This window comes from Ranitomeya imitator, chromosome 4, assembly GCF_032444005.1.
Source record: "Ranitomeya imitator isolate aRanImi1 chromosome 4, aRanImi1.pri, whole genome shotgun sequence".
Lineage (NCBI taxonomy): Eukaryota > Metazoa > Chordata > Amphibia > Anura > Dendrobatidae > Ranitomeya > Ranitomeya imitator.
This window is the reverse complement of record NC_091285.1, coordinates 551,744,077-551,761,363: the sequence shown is the minus strand read 5'-3', so window position 1 is coordinate 551,761,363 and position 17,287 is coordinate 551,744,077. Positions and strand designations below refer to the sequence as shown.

At 45.0% G+C, this 17,287-nt stretch overlaps 1 protein-coding gene across 1 annotated transcript in view; it reads right to left on the bottom strand.

Moving 5' to 3' along the window:
• SLCO3A1 (solute carrier organic anion transporter family member 3A1) overlaps nt 1–17,287 on the bottom strand; it is a 676,694-nt gene that overhangs the window by 123,633 nt on the left and 535,774 nt on the right. The window contains exons 6-7 of the mRNA XM_069766261.1: nt 12,645–12,843; nt 1,953–2,091 (exon numbers count right to left, since the gene is read on the bottom strand). Of these exons, the coding sequence (XP_069622362.1) occupies nt 1,953–2,091; nt 12,645–12,843 (338 nt within the window). The remainder of the gene's footprint in view (nt 1–1,952; nt 2,092–12,644; nt 12,844–17,287) is intronic.

Sequence of the window (17,287 nt, the reverse complement as noted above, 5' to 3'; positions counted from 1 at the left end):
AGAAAATTATCAATGAATCAGCATGCATTTTATTCCCTGTCTGTAATTGTCTCAATATGATGAAGACCTGGGAAGTGGGAAATTGCTTCCCCGGGGGTTAATGCTACGTTTTACATAAGCTATTTGTTCAGTGGCATTTTTCCTATATTCTAAGAATAAACAGAGTTCAAGATTGGAGATTACCTCTGGAATCTGTGATACAGTGTATATGAATATTTGTTATTGCTATAAATAGATATAGATATAATCTTATTCCTCAAACGTTAGGACCCTGTGTAAAATGTAATGAAAACAAGAATGCAATGATTGGAAAATTTCTTATGGACATATTTTATTCACAGCAGAACACAGAAGATATATCAGAAGTTGAAAATTAGATGTTTTTCCATTTCATTCGAAAAAGTCATTTAGAAAATAATGGCAGAACCAGACCTCAAAACAGTTGGGACACAGCCATGACTACTATTGTGTAGCATCCCTTTTTCTTTTTACAAAAGTGTGTACTCATCTGGAAAATGAGGAGATGGTGGAGTTTTAAGACTGAAATGTTGTCCTAACTATGGTCCACAGTCCTGGTCAATGCTGTCTGGCTGTGCAGAGGAGCTATGGGAATTTCCTTACCCTCTGGGATCTCATCAACCGTAGCTGGGTAGGGAGATGCCACCTGTACATCATAAACTGCACAGATGACATCACGCCAGCATGTCAAACGCTGGGGAAGCTCTGGAAATTTGCCCAGCTCCTGTCCAGCACCAGGGAGCACTGAAGTGGACCATGGACCAGGGGTGTGCAAAGCGATCCGCTCATCACTAGTCTGGACTGCAGGTAGGTCGGTCCATTATCTGAACTCTTCTGTTAAGCTATGATGTTGTGATGGATGCAGTAGTGGTTTAGAAGTATCTTGTTGAAGGACAGAAAAATATTTAGAATTGAGAGTCCTCAGTGGTTGATACCTCTTACTGGCTAACTGAAAAGATGGTAGCACGGAGTATTCTTGAAAGCTTGCAATTTGTTACCATCTTTTCAGTTAGCCATTAAAAGGTATCAACCACTGAGGACTCTCAATTCTAAATATTTTTCTATCCACTGGCTAACACGGTACCGAGATATATATCTTTCTTGTTGAAGGATGTAAGGCCTTTCCTGAAATATATGTTTTGTCAAGATGGATGCATAGTTTCTTCTAAAACCTCTATATGGTGCTCATCATTGATAGTGTATTTCAAGACGTGTAAGCTGCCCATAACAAAGGCAATACTATAACCATCAGAGGGAAGTTTTTGAACTCTGCGCTGATAACAAGCTGGATGGTCCTTCTCATTAGTTCACATGATGCTGCATCTGTTGTTTCTATAAAGGCTTTCAAATTTTGGTTTATCTGACCACCTGACCATCTTTACTTCTTGTTTAGTTGAAAATTGACCCTCCAGCTGTTTTTTTTACTAATACCACTTACTTTTCCAACCTTTTGTTAACTTTGTTCCTTCCTTATGACATGTGATGCTGCCATCAATTTTTAAATGTGTTCATTTTATTAATTGAAATGGAAACATGTCTTACATTCAACTTCTGATCTGCGTTCTATGTTCTGGTGTGAATAAGTTATGGCAGCCACGTGCACACAGTGAGTATTTGGTGAGTTTTTTACCTCAGTATTTGCAAGCCAAAGCCAGGAGTGGAACAATTAGAGGAAAAGTATAATAGAAACACGTCCCCACTTCTGTATTTATCACCCACTCCTGGTTTTGGCTTACAGATACTGAGGTAAAAAAACTGACCAAACGCTGAGGCAAAACTCACAAAATATCACATGGCCTAAGAGATTTCCAAATCACTGCACTCTTGTTTTCCTTGTTTCCTTACATTACGCCCAGTGCCCCAACTTTTTTGGAATTGGAGATGTATATTTAGCAGTGCAATTAATGATATAAAACTCTTGAATGTAAACTTACTGCCTTTGTGCAGCCGGCAAAACAAGCAGACATGTAGGTGATTCCATCAGCTCCACAGACAGGAGTAAATGAGTCATTTTGACATTCACAGCCAGTATTGCAGGGAGGGGGGTGATCCAATGCGGACCCTGTAGAAGAGCTGAATGACAAGAACAAAAGTCAGAATTTCACAGTAAACAATGAATATTTAGAGAAATGATGGAGCAAAGATGGATTGATGTTCTCTTACTTGTTTCTAAATATTAGTTTAATTAGAAAACATAAAGCCTCCAGAGGCCAATTATAGGATTCAATGTTAGGCTGAATTCTGTGTAATTTACTGTTTGTGAGGAGAACATCATTTTTGCAGGCTCACATGATATTCTGTCCTCTAAAGTAATCTGATGCTAGAACAACATTGCAAACATTGAAAGCTACGTAATTTCCTGTGATTGTCTTCCTATAAAGGACGATTGGTCTCCTTTACCAATTTAGGAAATATTACAAAATGAAACAATAATTTTGGTGCTAATTTTCTAACAACTCTGTGCTGAACAATCATTATTTCTTCACTAAGGGCCTGTACACAAGCTGCAGATTTGTCGTCTTTTTGTAGCATTTTTTTCTGTGCAGATTTGTCAAAAACCTAAAGGGTTTCCTGATGCCATAAAAGTGAATGAGAATCCTGAAGTCTTATGCACTCGTTGTTTATTTATGACTTGCAGATTTTGGTGCAGATTTATATCTACAAATCTATGGCATTTCACTTCTTATTTTTGCTACAGATTTCGCTCGAGTGGGGAAAAATCTGCACTATAAACGCATGTAAAACCCCCCATCAAAAATGTACCAAAAACATGCCCACTTTACACAGTAGTTTTCCTGCCACATTTTTGCAATTAATATGTGCATATACCCTAAGGGTCTTGTCATACTTTGATGGCATTGTTTGCTTACTGTATGCTATTGAGAAGCACCTGGCGCATTTATTAAATTCATCCATAGACCACCTTTTACCCGACATAGGCCAATTTAGCTTCTTTTTAGCTTCTATATCAGGCCTTCTTCTTTTTACTTTATAATGTAGTTCAGAAGAATATACAGTGACATGTTTTTTTTTTTAAAAAAAAACATGTACAGTGAACATAAAAAGACAACATACCCTTGGTAAAATGTCAGGCTTTTGTCATATAAAATAAATAATTCCAAAAATAATAATCTCAAATCCATTATTTTCTGACATATGCATTTAATAAAAACTGAAAATGCAGCCTGAAAAGAGACTAAGTATATGAATAAATTGACAACTGGGCATACTTTATTTTGTCCAATTGAAATAAATGTCTCATTTGCTGCAATTTCTGCAAAAAAGTTGTGTAAATCTTTCCTCCATCTCATAGATCTTCCTTACCTGACCTATCTATCGCATTAAAGGACATTACGCTTTCCCTGTACCGGAAGTCTGCTGCCTCGGAAAAACCCTCGACTCCGCCCTGTCCTTCAAACCACACATCCAAGCTCTTTCCACCTCCTGTCCCCTCCAGCTCAAAAATATCTCCAGAATCCATCTTTTCCTCAACCATCAATCTACTAAAATGCTGGTGCATGCCCTCATCATCTCCCGCCTTGACTACTTCAACATCCTTTTTTGTGGCCTCCCTGCTAACACCCTTGCACCTCTCCAGTCCATCCTTAACTCTGCTGCCCGACTAATTCATCTCTCTCCTCGCTACTCCTCCGATTCCCCCTTTGCAAATCTCTTCACTGGCTCCCATTCCCTCAGCGTATCCAGTTCAAATTACTAATACTGACCCACAAAGCCATCCATAACCTGTCTCCTCCATATGGCTCAGTGGATCGCTGCTCCATGGTGTCACTTAGTCGTCACGTGCCTGCTCTCACACGTGACTTGGGGTTGTGCCTGCAAGGGTTAATCTATCTCCCCACTCTCAGTCCAGCATTCAACCTCTGTCCTATGCTGTAAAGGGAGCATAAATCACACACCGACCCAGGCCACACACCCGCTCATACACTCTGCCACCACTCATCGAATACACGGGCGATGAGTCCCAGAAATAACTAATAAAAATATGTTTATCACTCATAAGGCTCACACATATCTAGGCTATGGATTCTTTAGAACATTCAAGGTTCAACTTATTAAAGGTTTACACTTTAATAAAAAAAGGTTCAGGGAAGCTGACGCCGGGGGATGCGACAGACACCGGAATGTAAGCATGTAGTGTTTTTTTTTTTTACATTTACAATAGTAACCAGGGTAAACATTGGGTTACTAAGAGCGGCCCTGCGCTTAGTAACCCGATGTTTACCCTGGTTACCCGGGGACTTCGGCATCGTTGGTCGCTGGAGAGCTGTCTGTGTGACAGCTCTCCAGCGACCAAACAGCGATGCTGCAGCGATCGGCATCGTTGTCTATATCACTGCAGCATCGCTTAATGTGACGGTACCTTTAGGTCAGGCCACTGCAGTAATGTCCGCATTCCATTCATTTGATGGATTCTATTAAAAGTTGTGTATTTCTATATCTGTTGTATGTAACTGCCTGAATCAAATGTCCATGACCATAATATCACTGCTAAAATTACGGAAAGCTTTGTACACCTTTTAACTAACTATTACTATTTCATTATCAGTCTGACATGGACAGCTTCGGTCTTTCATTGTCATTTTATAAACCAGCTGGGATGATCCACATTAGTTTCTTCACCTATAGAGTAAGAGCTCAGCTGGAATGAGTCCAAGAGTACATTGCTTATGATCTGTCACTTTACCAAGTTCCATTGTGCTGAACAATCATTGTAGCAAAAGAGCAGCATACAGTACTCCAGAGCTATAAAACAGCAGGTATGCCATTTATTTCTGATTCATGCAGTGACATTTTTTTAATGTCCTATGTGTTTTGTACATGAATGAATGATAGGACAGGCTGAAATTTATTTAGAGATTTTTTAAGGTGGCCACGTCTGGTATTTATGCAGCCATTGTAATATTCCTTCGACTCTGTATTTGCGGAGTATGCTTTTCTTTAGATTAGGTTTCGGCTTTGTTATATGTGTAGTCATATTGAACAGGGGCACTATGGTTCCAAATTTGCCAGGACTCTCCTACACTATGGGCCATGTATATGGATACACCTAAATAAAATGGGAATGGTTGGTGATATCAACTTCCTGTTTGTGGCACATTATCATATGGGAGGGGGGAAACTTTTCAAGATGGGTGGTGACCATGGCGGCCATTTCTCACCCCTGTGCGCTTTCTTTCTCCCCCATCCGCTGTTTTCTTAAAGGGGTTTTCCCATGAATGAAAGTTCATTTTAAAAATTGTCTGTCTGACTGTGTACAGCAGGAGATCGCAGAGGATACCTTTTGTGAGGTAAAATATTGTTTAAAAACAGCCTGACAAAATGAATCCTCGGTGAGCCCCTGCTGTAATGCCAGTATTGTCTTTTGCTTCCTCCCCTGCCAAGGAGATGTGGTATGCCGTACACAGTCAGACACAGACAATTTTTAAAATTAACTTTTGTTCGTGGAAAAAACCCTTTAACTTGACCGGCTTCCTCTGCCTGTAGACATGTTGCGCTTCAGCCACCGGGATCAGCCGAATGATTCATTGCACCTGCTCAGAGTTCACTCAGGCGCAGTAAATTAGACCGCCACCATCTTTGTGCAGACAGATAGCGGGGGTCACATTAAAACTGTGCATGCATTACTCCTGTACAAATATGGTGGCGGTTAGTGAATGATTCTGCTGATCCCGATGGTGGCGTGTTCACGATGGTGTTCTGCTGGTGGTACCGCGCAAGAGGCTGCGTATGGCATATACAGTGTATGTGTGTGTGGAGCGAACGGCGTATAAAGTGTGTGTGTGTGTGTGTGTGTGTGTGTGTGGTGCGACGGTGTTCCGCTGGTGGTGCCGCGTAAGAGGCCTGTACCACCAGCAGTTTCCATATTGAGACACCCATCACTTGGGTGTCCCTATATGGCAGTCGTTGAACTTCCGTCACTTGGAATTCTGGGATCCGGACACATCTGGACGGAACAGGAAGTGAAGACATTACAAGGTAAAAAGGAAAATGGGCAGACGCAAAAATTTGGGCACCGTGCATAGTTAGTACCTAGTAGCACCACCTTCTGAAATTAACACAGCTAGTAAATGATTTTTGTAGCCAGCCAAGAGTCTTTCAATTCTAGTTTGAGGGATTTTCATCCATTCTTCCAGTTTTGTGAGATTCATGGGTTGTCTTGCATGCACTGCTCTTTTGACATGTAGCCACAGATTTTCAATGCTGTTAAGATCATGGGACACTGAGGGACATTGTAAAACCTTCAGACTGCACCTTTTGAGGTAGTCTGCTGTGAAATTTCACATGTTTAGGATCATTATCCATCTGTTGAGCCCATCCTCTTTTACGCTTCAGCTTTTTTACAGTTGGTGTTATGTTTGCATCAAGAATTTGTTAAAATTTCATTAAATCCACTCTTCCCTCTACCTGTGACATGCTCCCCATGCCATTGGCTGCAACACAACCACAAAGCATGATTGAGCCATTCTGAATAGCTGGCAAGATGTTCTTTTCCTGAAATTCTGTGCCTTTTTCTCCACACATATCTTTGATCATTGTGGACAAAGAGTTCTATTTTAACCTCATCGGTCCACAGGATTTGTTTCCAAAATGCATCAGGCTTGTTTAAATGCTAATTTGCATACTTCTGATGCTGAAGCAGGAGAGGTCCTCTCTGATTACTCTTCCATGAAGGCATTTAGTTGGACTAGCATTTATTTTTCAACAGGACAATGACCCCAAACGCACCTCCAGGCTGTGTAAAGGCTATTTGACCAATAAGAAGAGTGATGGGGTGCTATGCCAGATGACCTGGCCTCCACAGTCACCAAACCTTAACCCAATCGAGATGGTTTGAGGTGAGCTGGACCACTGAGTGAAGGCAAAAGGGCCAACGAGTACTAAGCATCTCTGGGAACTCCTTCAAGATTGTTGGAAGTCCATTCCCGGTGACTACCTCTTGAAGCTCATCAAGAGAATAGCAAAAGTGTGCAAAGCAGTCATCAAAGCAAAAGGTGGCTACTTTGAAGAACCTAGAATATAAGACATAATTTCAGTTGTTTCACACTTTTTTGTTAAGTATATAATTCTACATGCGTTAATTCATAATTGTCATGCCTTCAGTGTGAATGTACAATTTTCATATTCATGAAAATGCAGAAAAATCTTTAAATGTGTGTCCAAACTTTTGGTCTGTACTGTATATATATATATATATATATATATATATATATCTATCTATAATATAACGCTGGGAGCGTCACTCTGTCTGAAGCCTTTATAGACTGCGCAAGCGCCGTCTGAGCCTCACAGAGTGACGCTCCCAGGAGATCGCGGTATGCGTAAACACTGAACGCACACCGCGATCTTCACCGGAGAGGCAGGGACCGTGGACGCGCCAGGAGGGTGAGTATTATATTTACCTGTCTGTCCCGTTCCAGCGCTGCGTGCGGCTCCATCTCCCGGGTCCTCTGCTGTGACGTTCCCAGTTCAGAGGGCGCGATGACGCGCTTAATGTGCGCCGGCGCCCCCCTCTGACTGAACAGTCACAGCCAGAGGAGCCGGGAAGATGGCGGCGTGCAGCGCTGGAACGGGACAGACAGGTGAGTATAGCAAGTGCTGGGGGCCTGAGCTAGCGGTGACTTCGGCACCTGACCCCCACAGCGCGCCGGTGTCCCCGCCTGCTCAGGCCCCCAGCACTCAGAGCCCAGCGACGATAGGTGAGTATGGTATTTTTTTTTTTTATATGACAGCAGCATACGGGGCAAATATAATATAGCATCTTATGGGGGGCATATAATACACTGGTGGCGCAGGATGGGAGCAGCACATGACAGAACGGGGGCAGGATGGCAGCAGCACATGACAGAACGGGCGCATGATGGCAGCAGCACATGACAGAACGGGCGCAGGATGGCAGCAGCACATGACAGAACGGGCGCAGGATGGCAGCAGCACATGACAGAACGGGCGCAGGATGGCAGCAGCACATGACAGAACGGGCGCAGGATGGCAGCAGCACATGACAGAACGGGCGCAGGATGGCAGCAGCACATGACAGAACGGGCGCAGGATGGCAGCAGCACATGACAGAACGGGCGCAGGATGGCAGCAGCACATGACAGAACGGGCGCAGGATGGCAGCAGCACATGACAGAACGGGCGCAGGATGGCAGCAGCACATGACAGAACGGGCGCAGGATAGCAGCAGCACATGACAGAACGGGCGCAGGATGGCAGCAGCACCTGACAGAACGGGCGCAGGATGGGAGCAGCACATGACAGAACAGGGGAGCAGGATGGGAGCAGCACATGACAGAACGGGCGCAGGATGGCAGCAGCACATGACAGAACGGGGGAAGGATGGCAGCAGCACATGACAGAACGGGCACAGGATGGCAGCAGCACATGACAGAACAGGGGAGCAGGATGGGAGCAGCACATGACAGAACGGGCGCAGGATGGCAGCAGCACATGACAGAACGGGCGCAGGATGGCAGCAGCACATGACAGAACGGGCGCAGGATGGCAGCAGCACATGACAGAACGGGCGCAGGATGGGAGCAGCACATGACAGAACAGGGGAGCAGGATGGGAGCAGCACATGACAGAACGGGCGCAGGATGGCAGCAGCACATGACAGAACGGGGGCAGGATGGCAGCAGCACATGACAGAACGGGCACAGGATGGCAGCAGCACATGACAGAACGGGCACAGGATGGCAGCAGCACATGACAACGGGGGCGCAGGATGGGAGCAGCACATGAAAGAACGGGGGCGCAGGATGGGAGCAGCACATGACAGGATGGGAGCAGCAAATGACAGAATGGAGGCGCAGGATGGGTGCAGAACATGTCAGAATGGGGGCGCAGGATGGGAGCAGCACATGTCACAATGGGGGCGCAGGATGGGTGCAACACATGACAGAATGGGGGCGCAAGATGGGTGCAGCACATGTCAGGATGGGGACGCAGGATGGAGCAGCTCATGACAGGATGGGGATGCAGGATGGAGCAGCACATACCAGGATGGAGACCATATATCAATATAGATGCTCGCCACCCGGGCGTAGAACGGGTTCAATAGCTAGTATATATATAGCGAGAGCAAAATTGGAACAGCACAATGCTCACCGATGGGTGCCTGGCCTCCTGGGTCAAGTGGTCCACTCTATCCCCAATTGTATACAAAAAGGCAAAAGAAGGCAGCACTCCAATAATATCCAAAGTGAAAAAAAAGTGAGGTTTATTCAGCCCACATCTTTATGCAGCGACGTTTCGGCTCACACTGAGCCTTTCTCAAGCCTTGAGAAAGGCTCAGTGTGAGCCGAAACGTCACTGCATAAAGATGTGGGCTGAATAAACCTCACTTTTTTTCACTTTGGATATTATTGGAGTGCTGCCTTCTTTTGCCTTTTTGTATATATATATATATACATATATATATATATATATATATATATATATATATATATATATATATATATACCTAAAATTCAAAGGAAATATGTCATCTTTAACTTTAGGCCTTTTAGAAATTGTTTCATCTTCAACTTGCTATACTGTTCACAATAACAGTAATTTTGACCAGGGGGTGCCCTGACTTTTACATGTGTGTTAAGTCTGTCAAAAGTTGTCAGCTCAGAAAGCTATCTTGGACATACTAGGCACTAGCCACTCCATCTAGCAGGCCACGTAGAAAACCCATCTTTAACCCTTTATCCCCTATGCAGAGATCTGGACATACAAGGAGGCTCTTTGGATTTTATGTACAGAGTAGCTGTTGTTTGGTGGAGTGAGCCTGAAGCAAGGATAGTAGAACTGGCAGGGTAAATAACAGAAGAAAGAAAACCAAAGACAGGATAAGAGAGGAAAAACTGAGTCAGATGAGTAGCCGAGGTCAGATACCAGGAGTTCAAAATAAGCAAAGCAAGAATTGGCAATGTAAAATACATGGATAATCAATAAGTCAGACGTAGTTAGAGTAACAAGTTATGTAAAGATCAGAATTAAACAGCAGAAGAATTGCATCAGAGTAGAAGTAGTAATCCAAGCACAATAACTAGCATCTTCAAGCAGTAATATAGGAGTTTTAATAGGGTGTGGTATTGTCCCAATTGGTCATAGCATGGAACTAATTACATCTGCTAAGCTTCTGGACAGCACAAATACTCATTTGTGCTTGGCTGGGTGCTACAACACAAGTCTCAGCCATACTGATATGCCTGGCTGGCAATGTTGGTGCCCTCAGTACTATTTTGCCTCCAGCAACAGTACTGCCTGCAGAGTGGATATGATGGCACCTGGCAATGGAAGCAGACATTGTTGGAAAGATTCTAGTAGGTACAGATGAAACTAGAAGTTTACATACACTATATAAAAAGATACATATGCATGTTTTCTCAATATCTGACATGAAATCAGAATAAACCTTTCATTTTTTAGGTCAATTAGGATTATCATTGTTAATATTTGTCAAATTCTAGAATAATGAGAGAGAGAATGTTTTAAGGCATTTTTATTACTTACTGCTAAATCAAAAGTTACATACACTAAGATTACTATGCCTTTAAACAATTCTGAACTGCCCATATGTTGATGTCAAGTGTTTGGAAGCTTCTGATGGTTTTTTTGCAACATCTGAGTTAATTACAGATACACATATGGATGCATTTTAATACACACCTAAAATGCACTGCTTCCTTGTGTAGCATCATAGGAAAGTCTAAAAAATTAGCCAAGATATCAGGAAGAAAATTGTAGACTTGCACACCTCTGGCTCATAATTCGGTACAATTTTAAGATACTGGAAGTTGCCTCATTCATCTGTACAAACAATTGCAGATGAGACAAAAGAATGTCCAGCCATCATACCGCTCAGGAAGGAGATGGGTTCTCTGTCCCAGAGATAAACATGCTTTTGTTCGATATGTGCATATCAACTCAAGGACAAAAACAAAAGACCTTGTGAAGATGATGGAGGAAGCTAGTAAGATTGTGTAAGATTGTGTCAATATCCACAGTGATACGAGTATTGTATCAACATGGGCTGAAAGGCCACTCTGCCAGAAAGAAGCCATTACTCAAAAAAAAAACATAAAAAAGCCAGGTTAATGTTTGCAAATGAACACAGGAACAAAAACCTTAATTTACAGAGACATGTCCTGTGGTCTGTTAAAACTAAAATTGAATTTTTCGGGCATAATGACCATCATTATGTTTGGAGGTAAAAGGGAGAGCTTTGAAGCCTAAAAACAGCATCCCAACTGTGAAACACGGGGGTGGCAGAATCATGTTGTGGGGTTGTTTTGCTGCAGGAGGGGTGGGTGCACTTCACAAAATACATAACATCCTGAGAAAAGAAGATTATGTGACAATACTGAAGCAACATCTCAAGTCATCAGTCAGGAAGTTAAAGTTTGGGCAGAAATGGGTCTCAACAATGGACAATGACCCTCAGCATGCTGCCAAAATGGTAACAAAGTGGCTTAAGGATAACAAAGTCAATGTTTTGGAGTGGCCATCACAAAGCCCTGATCTCAATCCTATTGAAAATGTATGGGCAAAGCTGAAAAGGCAGGTGCGAGCAAGGCGACCTACAAACCTGGATCAGTTAAACCAGTTTTGTCAGGGGGAATGGACCCAAATTCAAACCCACTATTGTGAGAAGCTTGTGGAAGGATATCTCAAAGGTTTGACCCAAGTCATCCAGTTTAAGGGCAATGGAACTAAATACTAATGAAATGAATGCACTCATGTTACTTTGCAGTAAGTAATAAAAATGCCTTAAAGCTTTCTCTCTCTCTCATTATTCTGGCATTTGGCAAATATTAATAATTATGGTAATCCTAATTGACCTGAAACGGGAAGGGTTTATTCTGATTTCATGTCAGATATTGAGAAAAACATGAATATCTGTCTTTTTATATAGTGTATGTAATCTCTAGTTTCAACTGTATGCAACAATATTTCTCTACATCAAAATGCATTGAGTTTTTATTGTGAGAAATAGGAGTATGTAATAAAATTCCCAGAAGGGTAAGAGATGTCTTATCTGTAAAGTGAGAATTTACAACTGATACTTAAAAAGTGCAAAATATATGGGCCAGTGAGTCATGATGTGCTGCCCGGATTCATGTGTCTGTGATGGAACATGGAACAGGATACATTTTTATGTTTACCGTTAAGATCTTTTTTTGTCCTTTAATACAAGTGAGGGAATAAATAGGATAAATGCCTGTGTTTTTCGTTTGTCTCGTGGCTTGTTTATCTCAGTTGTCTGCTGAAAAATAAAATCTACATAACTTAGGATGACTAAACGTGGCGTGTCCAGACTGCAGCATGGAAGAGATTTATGTCAGCTTAGCAATGAGTAGAGTAATTGTGTCAATTTTAACTCTGCTATTTCATAAAGAATCTCCTAAAACATTGTCTGCCTGTATTTCACAGCTTGTTCTGCTAGCCTACATTATACAGCGACATGGATATAAAGTAATTTAGTGACATCTGTTCCATCTAATGAATTACGTAAACTTGACCTTAAAAGTAACTGTAAAAATACATCGCCAAGTAGCTGATAGACAGGGAAGGTAATAAACATGATTTACAATGAAAGGAATAGTACTCACAGGTTTCCATAGGGAACAGTCACTCCGGCTACTGGACCAGTATCACAGCCCAAGAAGAGAAAGGACACGTAGCATGCAGTGGAAACCAGGTTTACCAGCATCGCCATTCTAATTGCTCCCAGGGCAGACAGACTTAATTTCTTCACAAGAAGTCCACCAAGAAAAATGCCCAAACATGCACAAGGTATTGCTGTCATTCCTAGGAGAAGACATAATATTGTTACTGAAGGCTCATACAAATAATTTTGGCTTTTTTTTTTAAACCTAAACATTCCTAAAGGAGTTTTCCCAATCAAACAACTGAAACCTTATGATACACTTACAGCACAACAGTAACTTTTCACTGTTTTGTCTATCCCAACTGGGACCCTTTTGAATGGCCCAATAGCTAATGGCAACTTCTTACAGCCCTGTGATGAATGCAATGAGCCTCTGTGCAGAAATGTATAGGGATCCACTGGATTCCAACAGCTAATAAGCCAACTATACATACCTGCAAACTATAGGAGCGAACACTGTAAACTATTTGTAAGCATAGTAGGACTCATAGCCTACAGAGCCCAGTGACCTTCAGCTAAACTCATTTTACTTACTGTACCACAAAATGTTTTGATGCAAACAGGGCTGGCATTACTGGGAAGGGGGGCAAACTGGACATTTGACCTGAATCCCCATTTTCGAGAGCGCCTCCAGCCGTAGCGGAGTAGAGGGGGTGGTAACTAGTGTTGAGCGATACCTTCCGATATCGGAAAGTATCGGTATCGGTTTGGATCGGCCGATATTCAAAAAATATCGGATATCGCCGATACCGATACCCGATCCCAATGCAAGTCAATGGGACCAAAATATCGGAATTAAAATAAACCCTTTCTTTCCTTGTAGGTTCATTCTACATGAAGGAAAACAACTAAGAATAATGTAGGATGTATGGGGGAGGTGGCGGAGACATTAAAGGCAATGAGGATTAGTCCAATCAAATAGAATAGCATGATTTTTTTTTTTTTAAAGACGTTCGGATTGAAAAAGATATTGACTATGTAAATTTTTTTTTATTTTGTCAGATATTGATGTTTCACTATTCTACGACCTTCCCCTTCTTTTTTTTCCTTTTCCCACACTTTCATCTTCATCATCATCAGCATCTTTGACATCAAGTTCTTCACCTTATTCATCTTCTTCTTCATCTTCTACCTATTTTTTTTTTTTATTACATTCTTCATATTCATTTTCTTCAACTATTATTATTCTTCCTATTCTACATATTCTTTTTATTCCACTGTTATTATTCTTCCTATTCTACTTCTTCATCATATTCTCATTTGTGACAGCCTCAGGCATTCCCGTAGTTGTTATCTATAAAAGTTGGAAGATTACACCTTCCGTTCTGCCAGTCACAAAAGTTACATTTGTCCGCGTTCAGTTTGGCCTGCAGCATCAGGCTTTATCCAGGGGCACCACGAGGAGGAACGGACTCACCCCCATACACTGCTTAGTCTTCTTCTGCATATAATTTAGATAATATCTTTTGCTCTGATATTAAGTCTTATGCTTAATGTTCTTCTGCTCTTTGTTCTGCAGCCTCTTGTTCTTCTGCTTCTCGGTCTTCCATGTCGTCGTCTCCAGGGTCGTCGTCTCCAGTGTCGTCATCTCCGCCGTCGTCGTCTCAGCCGTCGTCGTCTCCGCCGTCGTCGTCTCTGCCGTCGTCATCGGGGTGGTCTTCCGGGTCGTCGTCGTCGTCATCGGGGTGGTCTTCCGGGTCGTCGTCATCAGGGTGGTCTTCCGGGTCGTCGACTTTAGGGTCTTAAACTTGGAAATGTAGCAGAAGGTACAAGAAGGCTGAGAAAATGCCAAGAACCAGCTGATGGAACTGGAACTCGGATGGCTACCCGAAGGTTCAAGAGCCTATGGAACTACCGAGGACCAGCTGACGTTACTGGAACCCGGTTACTAAGCAGGAGGTACCCGTGCTAAAAAGCACTACCAAGGACCGCCTGACGTTGGCGGAACTCGGATACCCAGAAGGAGGCACCTAAGCCAAAGGCTCTTTCCGGAACCAGCTGACGTTACTGGAACCAGGATGGGGAGCAGAAGGTACAAGAGCAAAAGACACTGCCTAGAACCAGCTGACGGTGCTGGAACCAGGTGGTGGACCCGAAGGCCCACAGGAGAGGAGAGAACAGCTAGGCCGCGAGGCAGCCGCAGTTACCGAACCCCAACAGTCCTACAGGGGGAGCTGGGCCTACTGGCACTACAGAACCAGCCTTGACTACCAGTTCACGCAGCCCACATAGGAAGCTCCTAAACTGGAGCTGCACGGCCAGCTCTACCCTCACCTACTGTATCCTCACCCATTCCTTGTAGATTGTGAGCCCTCGCGGGCAGGGTCCTCTCTCCTCCTGTACCAGTTGTGACTTGTATTTTTCAAGATTATTGTACTTGTTTTATTATGTATACCCCTCCTCACATGTAAAGCGCCATGGAATAAATGGCGCTATAATAATAAATAATAATAATAATAATAACTGGAGGCACCCTGGAGTTGGCTAACTCGACCGCACCACGACGGGGCAAGCATAGGCGTCTCAGTGAGCTTGACACAACCCGGAAACAGCTGACGGTGCTGAAACCAGGCTTGGCACGAGGGAGTACCTGTGACAAGAACACTGCCGAGAACCAGCTGGCGGTGCTGTAACCCAGATGCGTTGCCCCAGTGTGCAAGAGCCAATGGCACGACCGAGGACCAGCTGACGGTGCTGGAACCCGGTTACTAAGCTGTAGGTGCCCGCGCTTAAAAGCACTACCAAGGACCGCCTGGCGTTGGCGGAACTCGGATACCCAGGAGGAGGCACCTAAGCCAAAGGCTCGGCCCGGAACCAGCTGACGGTGCTGGAACCAGGTGGCGGACCCGAAGGTCCACAGGAGAGGAGAGAACAGCTAGGCCGCGAGGCAGCCGCAGTTACCGAACCCCAACAGTCCTACAGGGGGAGCTGGGCCTACTGGCACTACAGAACCAGCCTTGACTACCAGTTCACGCAGCCCACATAGGAAGCTCCTAAACTGGAGGCACCCTGGAGTTGGCTAACTCGACCGCACCACGACGGGGCAAGCATAGGCGTCTCAGTGAGCTTGACACAACCCGGAAACAGCTGACGGTGCTGAAACCAGGCTTGGCACGAGGGAGTACCTGTGACAAGAACACTGCCGAGAACCAGCTGGCGGTGCTGGAACCCAGATGCGTTGCCCCAGTGTGCAAGAGCCAATGGCACGACCGAGGACCAGCTGACGGTGCTGGAACCCGGTTACTAAGCTGTAGGTGCCCGCGCTTAAAAGCACTACCAAGGACCGCCTGGCGTTGGCGGAACTCGGATACCCAGGAGGAGGCACCTAAGCTAAAGGCTCGGCCCGGAACCAGCTGACGGTGCTGGAACCAGGTGGTGGACCCGAAGGTCCACAGGAGAGGAGAGAACAGCTAGGCCGCGAGGCAGCCGCAGTTACCGAACCCCAACAGTCCTACAGGGGGAGCTGGGCCTACTGGCACTACAGAACCAGCCTTGACTACCAGTTCACGCAGCCCACATAGGAAGCTCCTAAACTGGAGGCTCCCTGGAGTTGGCTAACTCGACCGCACCACGACGGGGCAAGCATAGGCGTCTCAGTGAGCTTGACACAACCCGGAAACAGCTGACGGTGCTGAAACCAGGCTTGGCACGAGGGAGTACCTGTGACAAGAACATTGCCGAGAACCAGCTGGCGGTGCTGGAACCCAGATGCGTTGCCCCAGTGTGCAAGAGCCAATGGCACGACCGAGGACCAGCTGACGGTGCTGGAACCCGGTTACTAAGCTGTAGGTGCCCGCGCTTAAAAGCACTACCAAGGACCGCCTGGCGTTGGCGGAACTCGGATACCCAGGAGGAGGCACCTAAGCCAAAGGCTCGGCCCGGAACCAGCTGACGGTGCTGGAACCAGGTGGTGGACCCGAAGGTCCACAGGAGAGGAGAGAACAGCTAGGCCGCGAGGCAGCCGCAGTTACCGAACCCCAACAGTCCTACAGGGGGAGCTGGGCCTACTGGCACTACAGAACCAGCCTTGACTACCAGTTCACGCAGCCCACATAGGAAGCTCCTAAACTGGAGGCACCCTGGAGTTGGCTAACTCGACCGCACCACGACGGGGCAAGCATAGGCGTCTCAGTGAGCTTGACACAACCCGGAAACAGCTGACGGTGCTGAAACCAGGCTTGGCACGAGGGAGTACCTGTGACAAGAACACTGCCGAGAACCAGCTGGCGGTGCTGGAACCCAGATGCGTTGCCCCAGTGTGCAAGAGCCAATGGCACGACCGAGGACCAGCTGACGGTGCTGGAACCCGGTTACTAAGCTGTAGGTGCCCGCGCTTAAAAGCACTACCAAGGACCGCCTGGCGTTGGCGGAACTCGGATACCCAGGAGGAGGCACCTAAGCCAAAGGCTCGGCCCGGAACCAGCTGACGGTGCTGGAACCAGGTGGTGGACCCGAAGGTCCACAGGAGAGGAGAGAACAGCTAGGCCGCGAGGCAGCCGCAGTTACCGAACCCCAACAGTCCTACAGGGGGAGCTGGGCCTACTGGCACTACAGAACCAGCCTTGACTACCAGTTCACGCAGCC